This window comes from Botryllus schlosseri, chromosome 15, assembly GCF_051294905.1.
Source record: "Botryllus schlosseri isolate E-star chromosome 15, Bs_hap1, whole genome shotgun sequence".
Taxonomy (NCBI): domain Eukaryota; kingdom Metazoa; phylum Chordata; class Ascidiacea; order Stolidobranchia; family Styelidae; genus Botryllus; species Botryllus schlosseri.
The window spans coordinates 24,245,626-24,265,582 of record NC_137250.1 but is presented as its reverse complement, the minus strand read 5'-3'; the positions used below and the strand labels follow the sequence as shown (position 1 = coordinate 24,265,582).

General features: G+C 41.4%; 3 protein-coding genes and 1 long non-coding RNA gene across 5 annotated transcripts in view; all 4 read right to left on the bottom strand.

Moving 5' to 3' along the window:
• LOC145457856 (uncharacterized) overlaps positions 1 to 2,403 on the bottom strand; it is a 77,286-nt gene extending 74,883 nt beyond the window's left edge. The window contains exon 1 of the long non-coding RNA XR_013920985.1: positions 1,917 to 2,403. This is a non-coding gene — a long non-coding RNA (uncharacterized LOC145457856). The remainder of the gene's footprint in view (positions 1 to 1,916) is intronic.
• Positions 2,404 to 6,143: 3,740 nt separating this feature from the next.
• LOC145457847 (uncharacterized) lies at positions 6,144 to 6,705 on the bottom strand. The gene is made up of 2 exons (XM_080336145.1): positions 6,451 to 6,705; positions 6,144 to 6,385 (listed from the first exon to the last, which is right to left on the bottom strand). Exons 1-2 carry the CDS (start codon positions 6,662 to 6,664, stop codon positions 6,255 to 6,257), a joined length of 345 nt encoding a protein of 114 aa, XP_080192271.1. The 5' UTR covers positions 6,665 to 6,705; the 3' UTR covers positions 6,144 to 6,254.
• A 134-nt stretch (positions 6,706 to 6,839) lies between these two features.
• On the bottom strand, positions 6,840 to 7,467 carry LOC145457845 (uncharacterized). The gene is made up of 2 exons (XM_080336143.1): positions 7,181 to 7,467; positions 6,840 to 7,120 (listed from the first exon to the last, which is right to left on the bottom strand). Exons 1-2 carry the CDS (start codon positions 7,389 to 7,391, stop codon positions 6,975 to 6,977), a joined length of 357 nt encoding a protein of 118 aa, XP_080192269.1. The 5' UTR covers positions 7,392 to 7,467; the 3' UTR covers positions 6,840 to 6,974.
• A 1,837-nt stretch (positions 7,468 to 9,304) lies between these two features.
• Positions 9,305 to 19,957, bottom strand: part of LOC145457803 (uncharacterized) — a 28,239-nt gene continuing 17,586 nt past the window's right edge. For both annotated transcript variants that reach the window (XM_080336095.1, XM_080336096.1), the window contains 4 exons: positions 19,378 to 19,584; positions 18,573 to 18,656; positions 10,178 to 17,591; positions 9,305 to 10,111 (listed from right to left, as the gene is read on the bottom strand). In XM_080336095.1, the coding sequence (XP_080192221.1) occupies positions 17,515 to 17,591; positions 18,573 to 18,656; positions 19,378 to 19,584 (368 nt within the window). In that variant the 3' untranslated portion in view covers positions 9,305 to 10,111; positions 10,178 to 17,514. The remainder of the gene's footprint in view (positions 10,112 to 10,177; positions 17,592 to 18,572; positions 18,657 to 19,377; positions 19,585 to 19,957) is intronic.

Below are 19,957 nucleotides of genomic sequence, written 5' to 3'. Positions count from 1 at the left end.
TTACTACTAAATAAATACAGTCCATCCTCAAGATTACCGGACCACGACTGACCTATCGATCTCGCTTCCCATGACATGCCGCCCGATTTCTTGTCGCTTTCTTTTTCTATACTATCTTCTTTACCTTCATTCAGTGTGCATGCCTCCTCTTTACATCGCCTAGGCCAAGGTGGGTGTCAGATTCCATAGACTACTCCTTGTCGCTTCGACATCTTCCTGTCTTTTCATTGTATCGCATTTTTGTGGTGTATTGAACTGATAAAATTGGTAATAAACCAATGATGATGATGATGATGGGTAATTATTTTTCTCTGCGGGCCAAATGAGCAACAGAAAATACGTTGGCGGGCCGAGTCAAAATGTTTAGCTATATTCTCCAGCGTAGCCTATTAATTTCTAAATTGAAAGCAGTGAATTACATCGCTAATAAATGCGGCTCAGTGGATGCGTTGGTATTAGATAATGAGAACATGACAGTTCATTAACAAAAACCAATAATCTATTTATTTTCCGCCATAATTCGAAACAATGTTAAGACATTAAAAAGGTATTTGGGATGGATACTACAAAGCTTATTGTCTTGATCGTTGCCTTCCGACCAGTTTCGGCTTGGTGAAATCTACAAATATACAGGACCGCAACTGCCGCACCCCAAACCCCCCAATTGGGGGGGGGGGGGGGCGAGCTCGAAGGGGGCCGAAAATTGTTTAGTGAGTTAGCATAAATTATATAGTATTTTTGAAAATTTATGCAACTTTTTCAAAAATTTCAAGTTTCCAAATACCTTAATTATTGGGTACTCTTCCACCAAGATAAAATACGCAAGATTTATAGAAGTGGGCATATCGGCGTTGGCCATTACCGCGCCACCACGCATGAAGACATATAAAGTTTTAGGCCTTGTAACATGCGACTCCAAGAAGTGTGCCAGAACGATCGGCAGCGTGAAAACCTTGGCCCAAAACTTACGTATGTATACAAAATACATACTGGTATAATTGACCGTAGGCGCCTAAATGACTGGCGCCGAATATTCCTGTCTTGGCAATCTGAACCTCACGAGACAAATACCATCCCGCAGGGAAGAATTATATGCCAGTGAAGAAATACCAGGTTGAAGCGTCTTACGTTTGGGCGATTCTATATTTTTGATACAGCACACTGGAGGTCACGAAATAACATCATGTAACGAAGTCATACCAACGGGTCCGCCCGTCCGAAGATGTTTATACTTGTTATTTTCGGGCCCTACAGTTTCCAAGACACCTCACTCCAGGGTTGTAATGACTCGAGTCATGACTCGACTCGAGTCAGACTCAAGTCACGATTTTCAGATGACTCGACTCGAGTCATTTTCTCAAAATACGGAAATGACTCGAGTCATTGCGCATGACTCGAAGCAAGTCATTGACTCGAGATTCAGACGGCCAAGACCGACATTTCATTGTAATTTCGAAGCCAACACACTATTGGAATTTCGTTTGTTGGTACTGGTGCTTGAAAATGCGACCAGAAACTGCTAAAAGTGAGGAAAATTGATATATTAATAAATGGGAACCATTCAATATCACCAAACAGAGTTTAAAAAGCGGGTTTAGGAAGACTTCAACTGGAAACTGAGCAGTCAACACAATGACTTGGACTCGAGTCATAATACCATAACTCGGACTTGACTCGAGTCAAAAATATAAAAGTGAGATTGACTTGTGACTCGGAGCCTCGTGACTTGGTTACAACCCTGCCTCACTCATCTGCTCTACCGGTTAATCTGATTACGTGAGCAGAGAGAGGATAACAATTGATAGCAATATACAATTCCCGATCTTATTGAACTATTTTATATTGAATTATCGAAAATTTTCGCGCTTCCGCAGATGTTTAATTATTATTGAGTGGTCCTACCTTTTCAAACACACCTTACTCGGCTCAACCGGTAAATCTGATTACGTGAGCAGAGAGAGGATAAAAATTGATAGCAATATATATGCAATTCCCGATTATAATGATCGATTCAATCATGAATTATAGAATTTTTTTCGCGCGATTAGGCGACAAGAGCTGACTAAAACGGACAGCCGATGTAGATTATAAGTAGCGGTAAACAGCGTCTAGCCTGAGGGGGTCTGGCGGGCTTCGCCCTCCAGAAGATCGTTTTATCGACGAAGTGCTGTTACGGCCCTGCATATATATATATCGATTCCGGCAAAGATGAGGCGGTACTTTTAGTCAAGTCTTCCTCGCCGCCGAGCTTTCTGGCAGCATACTTCGCAGAGTCGCATGTTAGCCGAAACGTCATTGTTAACGTCTTGATGTGTCGTGACGCCGTAACGGCCGACGCCGAAATACTGATCTCTATAACTAGGCGTTTTTTTCGGGAGAGGGGTATCAATATCAAGAGAACTAGCCACGATAAATCGCGCGAAGCGCGAAGAAAATTGGAATAAATTTTGTAAATATATCAAAAAACTCTTTAATTTATGTTAGTTTACGAAATAATTTGTTAGGGCCCCTTCGAGCTAGAACCCCCGATTGTGGGGTTTGGGGTGCGGCAGTTACGGCCCTGTATTTAGTGCTCCATGCCGTCTTTGAATTTTAGCTTTCGGCTTCCTTTTTGACAGGCCGTTCATCCTTTATCGGTGATGCGATATCTCAAATTAAAAACTAGCATGGATGGATTTGTTTTACGAAATAGGTATTTGGAAACGTGGCCTATCACGAAACAATTTGAAGAACAGGCCGTGTAATTCGTAATGTGACAATGGCGACTTTGCTACATTACCTTTATTTTGAATCTGGATTACGCATGCGAGCCTGCGAGGGACGCAGGCTGTGTAATCGGGGCATATTAATGAACATTGAACACTTGAAGAGGCTTCAAAGTAAACCAATTTCCGTTCCGGTTCAGTTTATACAGCCTATATGGTTTTATTCCACGCAGCAGTATTCAAAAGTAGGTTTCATATTTTGAATTTGAAGCAACGGGCACGCGGGCCACTCGGAGTAGCTCCGCGGGCCGCACTTTGCCCAGGTCTGCGATAGAGTGAAGTCATATCATTCGTTGCGTGTGAGCATCGCACACGATGTAATTTATGTCCTCAAATGCACCTTGCTTATACCATTGAAACGAGGTTGCATCGTTGACAAACATGCCCGTTTCGACACCGTTCTGTCAGTGTTTTGAAATGATACTCGCCATTTAATCGTTATTGAGCTCTCTCGTTTATAGATTTGAATTTCAGTCAAAATACCGAAGTCATGTTCGAAAAACCACGAAGATGTAAATGGTAGTATAATGTTGATTGCTTTTGCAATGGGAATTGAAAGCGCACTGCTAAAAACTCAGCCAATTTTGTAGAGACAGCGTTTTAAATATCGATCGTTTCGCGCCTTATACTTTATATATAGACATTGCTCCTCCAAAATCCCAAGACTGGCGCGGCACACCTAATGAGAATCTCCCACGGCACATAGACTGGAAACCAGGGCTGTGGTGTGGAGTCGGTAAATTTTACCTCCGACTCCAGACATTTTCAATAGTCCGACTCCAGAGTCTTTAAACAAATGGTTCTCAACCTTTTTGGCTAGGGTTAGACCCCTTTTGACCGTCACGGACCCTCGCTGACCCCTCAAGTTTTACTTCAATTTTAGCTCTATTATGGTGCAACCTTCATCTGTCTTGTGCGAATATGAACTGTAGGTTTGTGATAAACAGCAAAATAATGATTTTTCTTGAAAATAACATCACACTATTTATGTAGAAATTGGTAGACTTTTATTATTTCAAAGCTAATGTTGCTGCTGTATTTCTTGAAGTACATGATCGTGTCTTGAAAATCCACGTCTTCGTTTTGATATGAACGAGGAGTCCAAAAAACATTTCCGCAAAGATAGATGGAGGCTAATGCAATATTATCGCACAGCGCTTCCGACGATGTGTGATCACAACATTTATGTCACCCAAATGAAAAAACATATATTTTATGAACATAGCATCTAGCGCAGGGGACGGGCAACATACAGACGGCATTTTGGTCGGCCCGCAGAGAGTTTCTACCGTCAAAGTGAAATCCTAATCTAAAACAGGGATATCTAGTTTCTAGATATCCCTGATCTAAAAGAATAAACAAATTTTATGCGCCAAAGAATGGATCCAAGTTTTCCAACCTGAAAAAGACTGTCATGAAACGACTTGTTCTGTTCGGGTCTACATATATATTTACGAGCAAACTTTTTCGACCATGAACAATTGAAATTCAACAAGACAAGGCTGCACACCAATATAACTGGTGATATGAATTTCAGGTTTGGAGCGTATAATGGTTTGATAGCACCGAAACACTCATTGTTCATCAAAATATCAGCCTTGTCGATAGGGCATCCGCACTAAAAATGCGCCAAATCTGATATCCGAGCTTTAGAAGAAGGTATATCATTGTTCGATTTATGACGAGTGTCAGCCGATAATATTCGGGTTCATTTCAATATGAATATATACTAATCATTTGTATATTGAAGTTCTGTACCTCCAAGAAGCTGTTCAAATAGTGGTTATGTATGTCACAGGATAAAATGGATTTCGTGGCGAGGTTTCAATCCCTGCATTGGGACAAATGAGGGAAATAGCCTACTTCGGAAATTTTTATTTCAAACGACTGCTCACTAATTTGATGAGACTGACAACTTCCAATCGAGAAGGTTTCGCAGACATTACGAAGTCGCCCTGATTGACGTTACTATCTCCATATTTTTATTTTTTCCACAAACCCCAACAAAACGTCTAGCAATATGTTTGTATATTAGCAGGCGGAGAATTGGTAATGAAAATGAATTTCCACACTACGATAGTTCAAAAGTCAGACGATTATTATGATGATATGAGTCATGGGGCTTTAGCAGTTATGGTGCGAAACTGCCTCATGCTTTCTCAAATTGAAAAAAATAAAATAAAAATTGGGTTATCAACCATTTTACAAATTTAGAGGTCTCGCGGACCCCCTGAAATTGCTTCGCGGACCCCCGGTTGAGAACCGCTGCTTTAAACGTACCGACTCCGACTATTTTTCTCACAGAACTCCAGAGGTGGTCAAAGTAGTCAAGAAAGCCACTCAAGTAGATGTAGAGATGAAAAAATGTACTCAAGTACGAGTTGAAGTACTTCTTCCATAAGCAACCTAAATACTACTTGAAGTAGAATTGACTGACTTTAAATCTACTCAAGTAAGAAAGTAGTTGTAAAAACGATCGAAATTCGTTCGCATGGATTGTCAAAAGCTCAACTATCGACGGTATGTATGGTGTCTGTTCCGCCGCCTTAGTTACACTCTGCCAGTTAGGGCTCTATGATGATACTCTTATCAACACTCTATTCCTATCTAAGCTATAATACGGAATTCTTTGCTGGGGTGCTGCCTGCAAGAATACGATTGACCCACTACAAAAACTACAGCATCGGATCATCCGTATCATCGACAATAAAGCCCCAAGGGGGCCTGGACGTGCAACCGATAAATCGCTACTCAAAATATTTGGTGTTCTAAACATAAAATATGAGGACGCTAGAAATTGCCAAGTTTATGTATCAGTTCTATTGAGGTCACTGTCCCTCAAATTTCAACGACTATTTCACCTCGGAGTCTAAAGCGCACAAGTACGGCACACGCGCGTTAACGAAGAGCAAACTCAGGACGGAATACAAGAAAACGCATATTGCTCTATCAAGTATATTCCGGGCCCCAATTGTTGAACAGCATCTCGCCGGCTATTAGACAGTCGTCGAGCATGTCCTGCGTCCGCATCCAAGTCGAAAAATACAAGCATTCTCTTCTAAATGAACACTAGTCAGCCTTCAGAATCACCGGACCACGACCTAACATATCGATCTCGCATTCCGCCACATGCCACCTCATTTTGTAGCTTGCCTTTTATATTCTCTGCTTTAATTTTCATTCAGTGTGCATTTTACATGCTTCCTCTCTCTACTTCGCCTAGCTAGGCCAAGGTGGGTGTCTGTTCTCAAAGACTATACTTCAAGTCGTTTCGGCTCCTTCCTATCTTTTCATTGTATCGCAGTTTTTGTGGTGTTTTGAAATGATGAAAATATTTATAAACTGATACCGATGCTGCAAATTGAGATGTGCGAAATGTGCAGAGCTAGATTCATGATGCATACTGAGGTATCCGATCTTGAAGTTGAACTAGCAATAAATCGATAATGCAGAATTGAATTTCATGGAGAATTGGCAAAAGGTCCGGTTTTATTCAGCACGATTCATGTCTTGTTCCATGGGCGTGATCGTCTCGTTCACTTTCTTATCTTGAAGACTGAGTTGCGTGATGACGCACGGGGCGCATAGAAGACTCGCGCAACAGTCGGTAGTATTCGAACCTGAAAAAGTTGGTATCATGCTTGTTAGCAATCAGCACCATGGAGTTGGAGATGGTCTACTGCACCTGCGATCCCGTACTTCTGTCGCACTCTCGTTCTCAAGAGTCCAAGAAGGCAGGGAGGAGCTCCGGCGAAAGCCATGGCCCACAGAATGGGTTGCTTGGCTCCGACTTCATCGTGAGCTACGGAACCGACGGTGAGAGGCGCCAGAATATTCGCGAAACAGCAGACACTGCAGTTGGAGAAGCAGCCAAACAGACCGTAATTCCATTCACCCATTTTGTCTTATAAACTCTATCTGGGATCTAACTCTATAGCCTGCAAAAATAAATTACAATGCATTTCATAAACAATACAGAAACACGAATATTTGCGCATTAGACCTTCCTTTGCCGTTCCTGAAATCATCGATTCTAATACATGTCAATACTCGCCAAAAATTCACGCTATATAATCCACTTTTCAACAATTTATTTTTCCATGCATCAGAAGCTTTTTCTCTAAATATTCATCCACAACAACGAAGGGTTTTCAACTCAGAAAATGACACTTTGAATCACAGTGATGCAACAAGAACTTGATGAGGAAATTAGCTCGACTGCTCGTTCGCGACTCGGTTCATGTCTTGTTCGTTGGGTAGAATCGTGTCGCAAACTTGTGGGTTTTGAAGAGCCAGTTGTGTCAGAACGCAAGGCGAGCAGAAGATGCTGGTGCAACAGTCGCCCGTGTAGGATCCTGCCATTTGAAGTTGTTTGAGCAAACGTTTTGAGAAACCGGGAAAGAGCTATGACTAACCTTCGATGCCGTGCTTCTGTCGTACTCTGGTTCTGAGAAGGGCGAGAAGACACACGGGGGCGCCGAGCGCCATGGCCCACAAGACCGGTTGTTTGGCACCGACCTCAACATCTGCGATCGTTCCGACAGTGAGTGGCATCAGAATATTGGCGAAGCAGCAAAGGCTGCAGTTGGAGAAGCACCCGAGCAATCCAGAATTCCAGTCACCCATTTTTTTTTTAGTTTCGTTTTAGATGCTAAGAGTCTAGGATAATTTCTGAGAAAACAGAAGTTAAATATGGATCACGTGTCTTCCAAATCGTCGATTTCTAGTTAATACGTTGAAAACTCAATCCTTTCTTCCATAATGGATTCTAGCCCATGATTTACACACCTCACTCATCTATCCCTCAAATTATGACGTGATGGAAATATAACTATACCCAAATCTGAGTATATAGTTATACTAGCAAACCAACTAGGCTAGTTCTAAGCCCTGCGGTCTATGGCTTCTCCAGAGACTTCAAAATTTATACTGTGCGAGCGGTACGATCCACACTTCCACAGCTACAACAAGAATGGGTTGCGGGTACGAGTCTGAATTCAGAATCCGTTCTTGACCCCAGCAGTACTGGGGTTACCATATGTTGGAATCGGGAAAGTAGGACACTATGACCAAATCAGAAAAGTTAATTGATCAAGACGGAAGGAGGTCTATCCTCTCCTCTACATCTGACCCGCGAAAGCCATGTCGTAGACAGCCTAGAAGCAGGATGTGCTAGACAAGTGAGCACTGAGCAGATACGAATCGTAATAAAGAATGTAGGCCTGGTGCAATTGACCATTTTAGTCGAAAAAACTGCATTAATACCACGAACAGCATTACATTACTTAAAATAAATTTCACGTTCCCCGTTTGGTTCTACTATGCTAGTGTCTTGTCTGGCATCCAAGCGAAAGGAGTTATACATCATAGGGTAAAACTAATCAGCTAAGTCACAGACTCGGAATTACGTGTTTGTCTTCGCGGGCCGCAAACGAACTTTCGCTGTTGAAATCGCTGTACTATAACACACCAGAAATCTTGTTGTGGGCCTATACGCGACAAGATTAACCAAGTACGATTCTAGGAGAAGCCAAGACTCCAAGGGACATGAAAATTACGTTTCAGCCAACTTGTGAGAAATGTAGATTTGTAGTCTATCAAACCGGATATAGAAGGTGTAAACCAGAGGTCTCAAACAGGCGGTCCGCGGGCCTCATGCGTCGCGCGAGAACATTTTGGAGTTCGAAGTATTCGAGAATATATATAACTGCCAAATATTATATTTAATTTGAGAACTGGAAATTCGCTGTAAAACTACTCCAGAAGCCTGATACTACTTATCAAACTTCAGTATTACACTACTTTCAAAAGTTGCTACGCACTGGCAGAGCAACTATTACGTCACACTACTTGTTTAAGAAGGTAAAACTATAGATAACTAACCTGCGGTTAGTTATCTATAGTAAAACATGACCCGTTGATGATTCATGATTCGTGACCCGTAACGCAAAAAGCTATCAAACTGGTGTAGGGAATAGTAACATATCAAAAGGTCTTAGCCTGTGTTGCGTAGCTTATTTAGATATCTAAGCAACTCGGTATGACAATCATTGGCAATACGTTACCCTCTTGATGTATAGGTAGTTACATCCTGTGTCATCCAGGGTATATTTATCCTGGTTACCATAGCCAATAAATATTGCGAGTATAAAGTAGTCGTAGCCTTCAAAGCTGTAAAACCAATAGATTCTTCGGCGAATTGACATATCTAATGCTATGGCACAGTAATCATTATATTCTAGTTGTTATGGATCTGTCCCAATACTCGAAGGTAAATCTAACGCTGATTTAATTTGACTTTGGTAATGAATTGATCAATACCCTAGTTATCGGCAGTATGCATGCCCGAAACCCGGATTAGGCTGTATGTGTATACTGCTACAATGCTCTGATATCAGATCAATCTTGGTAAAATTCTAAAATATTCTATTGTGACAGTCAAATGTCCACTAGCTGCAAAATTTTAACGCGACAGGTTTTACGATGCATTTGTACTGTGCTTTGGTGTCTATAACTAAATATACAGCAACTACGCCAAGTAAGCTACAGCAACAATTTTATTCAAATATATCAAAATTTGATTTTTTCGTGCCAGGCGTGAATTCACAATAGTTAATCACATTTTCACGATGTGTGTGAAATGCCAGTCAGCAAAGTCCCGTCAAATAAGGCCTACTTGGAAAGACATTGAATTCCCCTATGGTTGGTGCTGCAGCCCGCGGCGCCATCAAAAAGCAGGAAATTGGCCCGCGAGCACATTTGAGTTTGAGGCCTCTGGTGTAAACAGTCCAAGAGACTTGATATAATAACGTAAATATCATGTCCGATATGGTCTGTCGTGGATTGAATTTTGCAACAATGGACACGAAAAATTGATCGCATACCAACCAGCTGTTACTAATCCCGTCAGAAACAGCGATATCTGGTGAACTGCGTACGCGGTTTCATGAGTTAGCATCGGCATCTGCGCCACGGACCGCTCTCAACGACACACACAAATAAGTAGAGACACTGCAAACATGGTTTTAACTCACTCTCAATAACAAATAGATTGAAAACATAAAATAAAATTTCCAAATACTGCATTAGAATAAGTGCTTGCAAACGAAAGTCCATATTGTTAACAACCGAGTTAGAACACGTAACATCACACAGTTAGAAAAAACACGTCAACACACGAAAGTAGTCAGGATTGCTGCATCGTGGACGCGGCTACTCGGGATTGACCCGCGACATCGCCTGTTCCTTTGGCATCAACGGCTCCCAAACGCCGGAATGGACCGACATCTGATGGACAGCGCAGCCTTGGAAAAGCAGTACCGTACAACAATCAGCGCAGAAACCACCTGAAATATTAAAACAATAGCGTCATCTACTGTTAGACAGAAGTGGATCTCTTTGATAGTTCTCACCGTCGATTCCGTCTCTTTCTCGCAGCTTAGTTCTCAGCAGGCCGATTCCGCACGGCGGTGCGAAGCCAGCGGCAAGTGCCCAAAGGACTGGCTGCGTGTCACCGAGGCTTTCCGCGATTTTTCCGGCGGTCAACGGTAACAGACAGTTCGACAGACAGCAAAGCGAGAGGTTTGAGAAGCAACCGCACAATCCGATCTTGAATTCACCCATTTCGATAGCTAGATGACGTTATAGATCTTTGAATCGACAAGTAATACATATAAAGCAATGTTTCTTAACCTTATTCCTAGCGCGGGCCCCTAAATTACTTTGTGTGATAGCGTGGACCCCATAACTTTGAAACTTGGATGGCTCATGACGAGAAAAGGGTCATCACTAACATCCAATCTCAATCATGGTCTCATATTGCCACCTGGTATAGTTTTTGAAGTAAAAGGTAATCGCTTTTGCGTGTGACGTGATGTGAGCGTTGGCAATAGCACAAAGGAATTTCGTAAGTCAAGGACAGATGTTATAGAGGTCAATGTAGTTTAATAGTTACATGTTTAACCGAGGCCTTTCATGGACCTCTTAGAACTGATCCGCAAACCCAGGGTTAAGAACCCTTGCTATAGACAGCATAAAGCTTCCATATTCTGTTATCCTCTCTCTGATTTCAGACCTGACCAAAAAGCGCCCGTTTCCGAACACTGACGATTCTGACTGAGCTCCAAACTCAGCAGTCTCACGGAATCACTTTTTGTTTTGGCAACGGATACGCTCCCATGTTTGGATTTACTTCGCTAAACAAAGGATCGGATGGGAGTAACAATGAGGATCGTGAAGCAAGCCCCCGCTCGTTATGCGCTAACAATGAGCCTGATTGCTACGCCTCATAGTGAAACAAGCGGAAGCATCGGCGACACAATGGGATGAAATGATTCCTGTCGCAGTTTCCTTAGACACTGTAATTTCCGAAGGCTGCGACCACTGTTGCACAGTTTCCGCTATTGGTTAATTTTTCGCCAGCATCAACTTATTATTTCAACTCCCAATCGCTCTAGCCAATGTAATCATCTTTTCACATACAGTTCCAGCAATTGATAAAAACATGCAACATCACAAGACTCTTGGAAATACAGAACTTCAATATACAATTACCGGATATATTCGCATTGAAAAAATATAGTTGAAATCTCTACTAGTTGCTGACGATTACCCCTGACAGTCGAAAATATTCGAGTTTATTTCAATATGAGTATAATTATTCAAACAACATCAGATTCCTGGGTACGAGACTCCGCGATTGCTGCATTCCGTACGCGTGAACAACTCTCATAAAACACTTAGCACAACCTAGATCTTTTTTCGGTTTGCATTACGTGACATTTTGTCTGTGCATTGAAAACCACAGGTGGGCGAACTTATCCGCTAGAGAGGATAACTTGATAAATACCAAAGACATCTCTGAAGTTGCCGCGCTATCATGAAGCCTGGCATTAAATTCCCAAAGCTATTATATTTTGAAAATCATCTCCATCAATGCTCAATGCTCATCATTTCTCTCATGCCCGTACTATTTCTCAATCCCAATTGGTGCCGGTCGAGGAGAACTGGGCCCTAAACCACATCGTGTGCTTCGTTTAGTACGTTGACGAATCAGGTTTAGCGATAACTAAAGTTGGATTATTCTTTTATTCTTTGCCCAAACTTAAGGCACGACCTCACTCTCTTTTAACACTATCAAAACCGACGCGATTAAAATGCTAACAGAACGAAAAATAACTTCAGTCATAACGCGACTTTATGAGGCAATATCACCGGCTTAATTTTACGAATCATGATTCATATGCTATTGCAATAGCATATGAAAGTGTATACATAGGCTATGTCTTGTCCTGATATGAGTAGTCGTTTAATCGTAGCGACGGACCGTGTTTACTCGTCTCCATGGATAGGTCTCCTAGGGATAAGTTCGTGAATAGAATTCGATTTACGCGGAACGCGCCGTTCATTGATCCGCTCGGAACTGGTCCATTATGAGGGAACAAAGATCACTATGACGAAAAGTAAACAAAACATAAACAAAATCCAACGTTACATGCCGGCACTACTGTTACATCGAATCTCAAAGGATTGTTATAGACACTTGCGCTAGTACGAATTCTTTAACGGGACAATTGAAATCCTCAAATATTTTTTAACTGCATGTACAATGTACATACTTAAGAATGGAACAATTTGGCTAACTGCAATAACATTCCCCAACGGCCTGAGCGTTGTCAGCTCCTACGAGGAGACCTAGAGGCCGTTCTTCAATCAGGTTTATTAATATTTTCATCGTCTCAAAACATCACAAGACTGCGATACAATGAAAAGATAGGAAGGTGTCGAAACAACTTGGAGTAGCCATTAAGATCAGACACCCACCTTAGCCTAGGCCAGTGGTTCTTAACCTTTTTTCCTCCAGCGCCCCCTTTTTAAAAATTATCGTGCTCTAGCGCCCCCCATCTCATGTTGTAAGGACTGTAATAAAGACAATGGGTGAAAGAGAGGGTCATAACAGCACTCCGTCACCCCCCTAAAACGCTTGTCTTGGACACCCATAGCGTGATGAACCAATCTCATGAGGGCTTCGCCCCCCAAGAACCTCGTCGCGTGATTTCGATGGTCAGCAAAGTTTATGTGGTCTGGTCGCCCTAGGAGCCAAAACTTTCTATAATGCATGAATGAAATAGGTTGTATTTGCATATATATGTCGTTATAAACTTTTTATCCTCTCAGCCCACGTAATCAGATTTACCAGTAGTGCTGAGTGAGCTGTTGTATTGGAAAATTAAGGCCACGTAATTAATAATTGAACATATTCTATTCGGGCGTGCCCGTTGGTACAATTAAATTGTTACTTACTATTTTATTACCTCTTGTCCGCTATATAGTCAAAAGATATTGAAACGCATGAAATTAAACTAAAGTAAGCACACGATTCAAAATTGGTATTTTGCCACTAGCAAAAATATTTCTCTGGTGTATGTTATTTGCCCTGTGGGGTGCAGATTGCGACGAAATGATCATTCGGCACGAGCGATTTAAGCACATGAAGTTTACGCTCAACATAAGGGCAATCCTCTTCGGCTAAGGTTTTCTCGCAGGTGATCTTTTATACACACTTCTCGGAGTCCCATATTCACCGGAACTTCATATGTATTCGTGCATCGTGGCGTCGTAAAGGCCGACGCCGAAATGTCTATTTCTATTTTATATAACTATATGCCTATATTCTTCCGTGGGGGAGGGGTGTGGTCGTCAGAACATGATGTGTAATTTATGTCCATTCAGCGAAATAATTTAGGGCACCCTTCAAGCTAACCGATTGGGGGTTTGGGTTGCAGCAGTTTAGGTCTTGGTAATAAGTCAAATTTAAGTCGGTCTTTTTGGGACTTCGGCATTGGAAATATTTCGCGCTTTAATCGCGCTCGAGGACCATTCAACTATAATAAACCATATAATAATTGTGTGTGGTATATTCAGGGTCAAATCAAAGTTGTTGCTATAACAACAATTGGGGACGGTCTCATACTCTGTGGTTCGAACCCTCCCGAATTCACATCGGCGATTGGCTATATCGGGAAATTGATGGTATTGGATTTTTTCTTAGTGCTTTGTGTAACTATAACTAAGTCAACTGAGAATGAGATGCATATATCCGCTCACATTGAATGTAGTACTGTACCCGGTTATTAATTTTAACATGAATGTATTCCAAACAAAGCAACTCATATCATATAACGTTCATGTGAGGTTGTGAACCACAACACGAGATAGTAGCTGGCCTATCATCCTTTATGATACGATGAAGAAATATTCTGACGATTTAATTTTCTAGCTCTCAAATACAACTATATTTAGTGATTCAATTCATGCAGAAAGCTTCTAAACTTATTTTATGTACGAGGGGCTCTCACTATAAAAAATGTTATGCGGTGCCTATACTTCTTCGACGCTGTGCGCTGCGGGATAAAATACCTAATGCGAAACATTTTGTTGAAAATAACCCTAAGAAGCGTGACGGCAGTGTTTTAAATAACGGAAAATTGGCGCGAAAAAGTACGCGCGATTCGTTTTATATGAATTATAATAACCCACTACATTCATGAAAACATATGTAGCAAACATCGTCGAGTAGCGCGACCAAAAATTGCGGGATTTTACATGTTTTGCGGAATGTAAATTTGTTCAGAATACTCATTAAGGATATGTCCTACTACCACACATCATCTACGGCGAAGCCATTTTTCTTCAGCGCCCCCTGAGCGTTTCCGCCCCCTTCAAAATCGCCAGCGCCCCTTGGGGGGCGCTGGAGGCAAGGTTAAGAACCACTGGCCTAGGCGAAGTAAATAAGAGGCATGCACACTGAATGAAAAGTAATGCAGAGAATATAAGACGCAAGCGACAAAATGAGGTAGCATGTGGCGGAGGGCGAGGTCGATGTTAGGCCGTGGTCCGGTAATCCTGAAGACTGGCTATTATTGATTTAGAAGAAATTGCTTGAAGCTCTTGCCCAATCTTGCGACCCAATCTCGCGACCATATACGCACATACCATATTTCAGAAATAGAATACGAATAGGAATTTTAGGAATAAATTAATGGTATATATTTCCTCAAATTTCAATACAAATGACATTCACATTGTCATCGTGTCGTGATTAAATCATTAAACTATTTATATAGGCTTTTCGAAGTGCAGAACTTCAATATTGCAGCAAACAATACGTTCATATTGATAAATTTATTCCACTGGAAGCTTTTCGACTGGCTCTCTTCGGCAGTGAACGCCAGTAAATGAGGTTAACCAAGTTCGAAATATAGAAAGAATTTTGTCGTTGTGACGTAATAATGACAAGTACACCAGTCGCGAACGGCAGTAAACATCGCACGGTTACGGTACAGCACACACAAAATTAGCTGTAGCGTTGTTTTGTCATTCGGCTTTCGTGTAAAACTTAGTCAATGGCTACTTTAAAAATTCGATCAATCCTATTTTACAATACAATGCATTCGTTCACGATTTTATTTCACTTTATTTCATTTTACATCACGATTTTCCCCACTTCGATTACTCGTAAATGCCATAATTTTGATCATCGATTATGCTTTCTAATCGCGATTACAAGCGCCGGATTGTGATAAATGTGATTTGGGTGGGTAGACTACTGCATGTCATTGGTGTACCCGGTGTTTAACTCAATTCGGGTCACTGGCCGGTTCCAAACCCATCGATCGCTTGCTGGCCGGAGCAGTCAAATGATGCCGACGAAGTGTTACCTCCCAATCCATACCTTTGTTTTTCACTAGAATGCTTCATTGCCAAGTCTATATACCTAATCTTTCAGTTTATCCGAAGAACACGTGTCAAAATTCGATGATTGGCCGATTGAATACAATAAACCAGTAGCTCCAACTGCGACGATAGTTGGCATAACTTAACGATCTCTTTGTTTTAGTCGTAATAATGATGCGTTTGCCCTGCGTATGCTGGCTTCTGAAGTAAACAAAAGATTTAAATATAAACGTGGACGTTGAGATTTGGTTCATTATTATGAAATCACATTTGGCGGAAACCTTTTATGAGTCAGAAGCTATAGCCTACAGCAGTGCGACCACAGGCATTTGCAAGTGTCGTACCAAACTGTGTCTCACTGCAAAAATAGCCTACAACGGCTACAGCACATTTAATCGATATACCAGACACGCAATGCGATGTAATGAACAGATAAGGGGATGCCGAACGATCAACCAGTTGGAGTCTCTTGAACCGGCATCCACCTCGACCTAGTGCCCGATATCACAATGTTCTTCGATGTTCTTCTTTCTTCGTCGGTTCCTTTTTAAAAGCTATTTATTGCTCTTATTCTTTCTTTATCGGGTCTTTTTCGTCGCCGCAAGAACAACGACACGGGGGACGGGGTACCCAGAATAAACTCCGACGGCGGGATTCTAACCCGGGACGCCTGCTTGGATGGCGCCGACGATCACCGCTACGCTAGGCTTACCATATTTCGGAAATGAAAAAAGAGGACACATTTTCAGAAATTTCAGACATGCAAAACTGGAGAAGAATTCTTAAAAACCGGTAAATTTTTCCCACTTCATGATCGGTTGACTAAAAAAAAAAAAAAAGGTCATCACTTCCGCTCAGAGCTCAAAATCACGTTTTTCACTCCACATTGCCAGGTGGATGACTAAAAAAAAAAAAGGTCTTCTTTTCGCTCAGAGCTGATATCACCACTCTTCCCTCCGAAATACCCGCCGGAGCTTCACTTCTGCGCTAATTTGCGGCATATCACTCGCAATTTCCTCTAAATCTGACCTAAATTTTCAAAAAAGAGGACAAAAGGGCGTCCTCCGTGGACACTTTCAAAAAAGAGGACAAATCCTCTTAAAAGCCTACACTACGCTAACTCCCCCGGTCGAGTGACCCGAGTCCGAGTCACGGTATTATGACTTGATTCCATGTCATTGTGTTGACTGCTCAGTTTCCAGTTAAAGTCTTGTTAACCCACTTTTTATAACTCTGTTTAGTGATATCAAATGGTTCGCATTTAGAATACACCAAATTTTACAAACAATTAGTAATTTCTGGTCGCATTTTCAAGTACCAGTGGCAATAGTGTGGTAACTGTACTATTCTTCGAAATTACAATGAAATGTCGGTCTTAGCCGTCTGAGTCGAGTCATCAGAAAATCGTGACTCTAGTCATTACAACCCTGACGAGGCCTTTGGCGGGCTATTTCCACCGTGATGGAACCCACCATATGGGTGAAAATGCACGCGGTGTGAAAGAAACCATGCAAGTCGCTAAATTATATTGACACATTTGAATCAAACACATTTGTGAGCTCATATTTTTATACTTCTACTTGACAAGCCGGAAATCAAATAAGTAATGTGATGAGAGCTATACAGACAGAGCCAAGCAAATTGTCAACTTTTATAACTGAAACTTTGGTAGAATATTGTCACGTAATCCTGCCATAAAATATTCACCTGCAACATAGTATGATGCTGTAACTTCACCCGAACAAGGATGGACAATGGACACGGTTCTCTGTCAGCAATACAGGCAACTTTTATTTTTGCTACATTGATATTGGCAGAATTTGCGCTATTCACATTGCGGCATAGAGAAGGCGATAAAATATAAATTCAAGAAGTAATAGCTTCAAAATTTCAATATGAATGAGTAATGCATAGTTGATAAGTCATGGTTCGCATCTTGACATCTCCGGACTTTGAGAGTATTCGCTTTGATGTTGTCATGTAAGGAACTTTACAAGCCCAGTGTTTTGTCAAATTAATCAATCTTGAATGAAATGTCGTCCATAGAGTTTGCCGTCGCTTCTTCAGAGCCCGTCGGAGAGGAGTTGGTTTCTGCGAGCGTTCACAAATTAAATCTGGCATAAACACACTATCCAGAATTGGACAACTAGATAACTCTAGCTCTCTAGCTCAGGGATGTAACCACGTCACAAGTTTCCGAGTCACAAGTATATATTTAAATTTACCACCGAGTCCAAGTCAGCAAATAGGAGGGTCGAGTCAGAGTCATAGCGTTGTGACTCAAGACCGAGTCCAAGTCATTGTGTTCACTGTTCAGTCAGTTCAATCCGGTTCAACCCACTTTTTCCAACTATGCTCGAGTGGCTCGCATTTATAATAACATCATTTTCCTGAGACCTAACAGTTTCTGGCCCTATTTTCAAAGTTTTCAGGACTGATAGACGAAATACCTATAATGTGTTGACTTTAGTATTCTTTGAATTCTGATCGTTCTAGTCTTGAGTCATGCACAAAGACTAGAGTACAAGTCGCGTCAGTACACAAATTGACTCTAGTCAAGTCGTGTCATGTTCCGCACTTGAAAAAATGACTCGAGTCAAGTCGAGTCGACCCTGCTTTAACTAGAATACTTGAAGCGAAATGCCGGTAATCTAATTCCAAACCAATAACTCTAATTTGATTTCTTTTTTTCCCAAAATCCTACAGGAGAACTGTATAGTGCGAAATGAGCCAAGCCTGGTGTGCAGACATTTGCTATTCTCATGCTTTCTGATATCAAATCAAAGTTTTCGCAAATTCAGTAATTCTATTTCTAATATCATTTGGAAAAATCTGTGCAGCTATATTTAGAATTCTAGTCTAATTTGGAGAATATTGCATCTATAATACGAATTCTAGTGTTATTTGGGAAAAATTTCAACTACAATTCGAATTCTAGTGCTATTTGGAAAATTTTTTAACTATAATTCGAATTCTAGTGTTTGGAAAAAATTGCATCTATAATTCGAATTCTAGCGTGATTTGAAAATTCTCTAGTTGTCAACTCTAACGCCATAAATGGGGAAAAGTTACCTCCTTGTCGATCTACAAATGCAGCCGGAAATATTCCCTCCCTACCGCCGGACTTCCCCCTGAGCCACTCCTCGTTCACGACGCCTGAACAGAAAGAAGTGCGTGTAAGAGAAAAGGCGGGACTCCAGTATTGAGCCAGAAGACAAATTATGTCTTTTAGAGTAGGGCGTACATCTTACAGTGTCTGTAGTGGGTTCATTTGAAATTCTGGCAATCACTTAGACACTTAGTAGAACTAAGGGTAAATCTGTACGGGTAAAATCTGAGTAGCTAAGTGATTCGATTTCGACTCGACTGTCACATTATGACGTCACAACTCAAAACAGTATGATATACACGGAAAGATCAAATATGAACCTATTATGCAACCACAAAGAACGTCATGGCAGTTTGATTTCATGTTCTATAATAATGGTGGTATCGTCACAGGCGGGACCCAATGGAGGTAGGAACTCATTTTCAAAACTACTGGATTTTCCGAAATAACAACCTTAAACAATCCGCAACTATAACACAAGTAGATTCAATTCCAAAGCACCCCAGTCATGTCTATTTCATCGGAATCGGTTCGGCTTTTCACATGAAAATCAGTAGGCCTACTGCAGAATCACACTAATATAGGAAATAGAACTGGCATTTCAAAAGGACGGGGGTTCAAGTTTGAAATATGACGAGTTTTCTAGTTGCTGCGACTAACTCCGTTACTCCATCTTTTTAGCTGCGCAACTAGAACTGAAACTAAAGAGGCAGTAGTTAGTTAATTGTCGACTGGCTAAATTGGTGGTTTGTGCAAGTCTGAACTGACCGATGATCTCAATGACGTCGCCTTCCGAGAAATCCAGTTCTGTTTCGTCCTGTCCTTGAAAAGCGAACAGAGCAACGGCATTCGCTTCAGCACCAAGCGGGGTGACCTCATCAGCAATCCCCTCCGATTGGTCGGCTCTTGTTGGGGGAGGGCTGTCTGGTGCGGTAATAGAATCGGGCACGTTTTCAGATTGCGTCGCCACAAAACCTTTTGAACAAAAGATTTATATTTATTCCCGCAGTTTTCGGAGCTGATACTTCTAGGCAGGGGTTATCGTCAGCTATAATGCCAAAGTGCAAGACTTTGAAGAGACTTTTTTTCGGGGTACGAAATTCGAATATACTTTCTAATATCCATTACGTAAATATTTCAAACTGAAGACTGTCAGCTGGAAATGCTTTGGGCTTTCATATATTTACGTTACGGATATGGCTGATTCTCGAATCGTTAGGTGGAAATTTACAAACCAGCTTCTACAACTTACGACGAATGAGAATTTGCCAGCCAGCAGTTTTTGTTGCGAAATTTGACGCGGCCTATCACATATCTTTGAAACACCTTATATCCAATATCAATATCA

Excerpts from the sequence above, each read along its gene's own strand:
- LOC145457847 (XM_080336145.1), bottom strand. The coding sequence starts at position 6,664 with ATGGGTGAATGGAATTACGGTCTGTTTGGCTGCTTCTCCAACTGCAGT. Across the intron at positions 6,386-6,450 it reads ACAGAAGTACGGGATCGCAG|GTTCGAATACTACCGACTGT; the intron begins GTGCAGTAGACC and ends CAACTTTTTCAG.
- LOC145457845 (XM_080336143.1), bottom strand. The coding sequence starts at position 7,391 with ATGGGTGACTGGAATTCTGGATTGCTCGGGTGCTTCTCCAACTGCAGC. Across the intron at positions 7,121-7,180 it reads ACAGAAGCACGGCATCGAAG|GATCCTACACGGGCGACTGT; the intron begins GTTAGTCATAGC and ends TTCAAATGGCAG.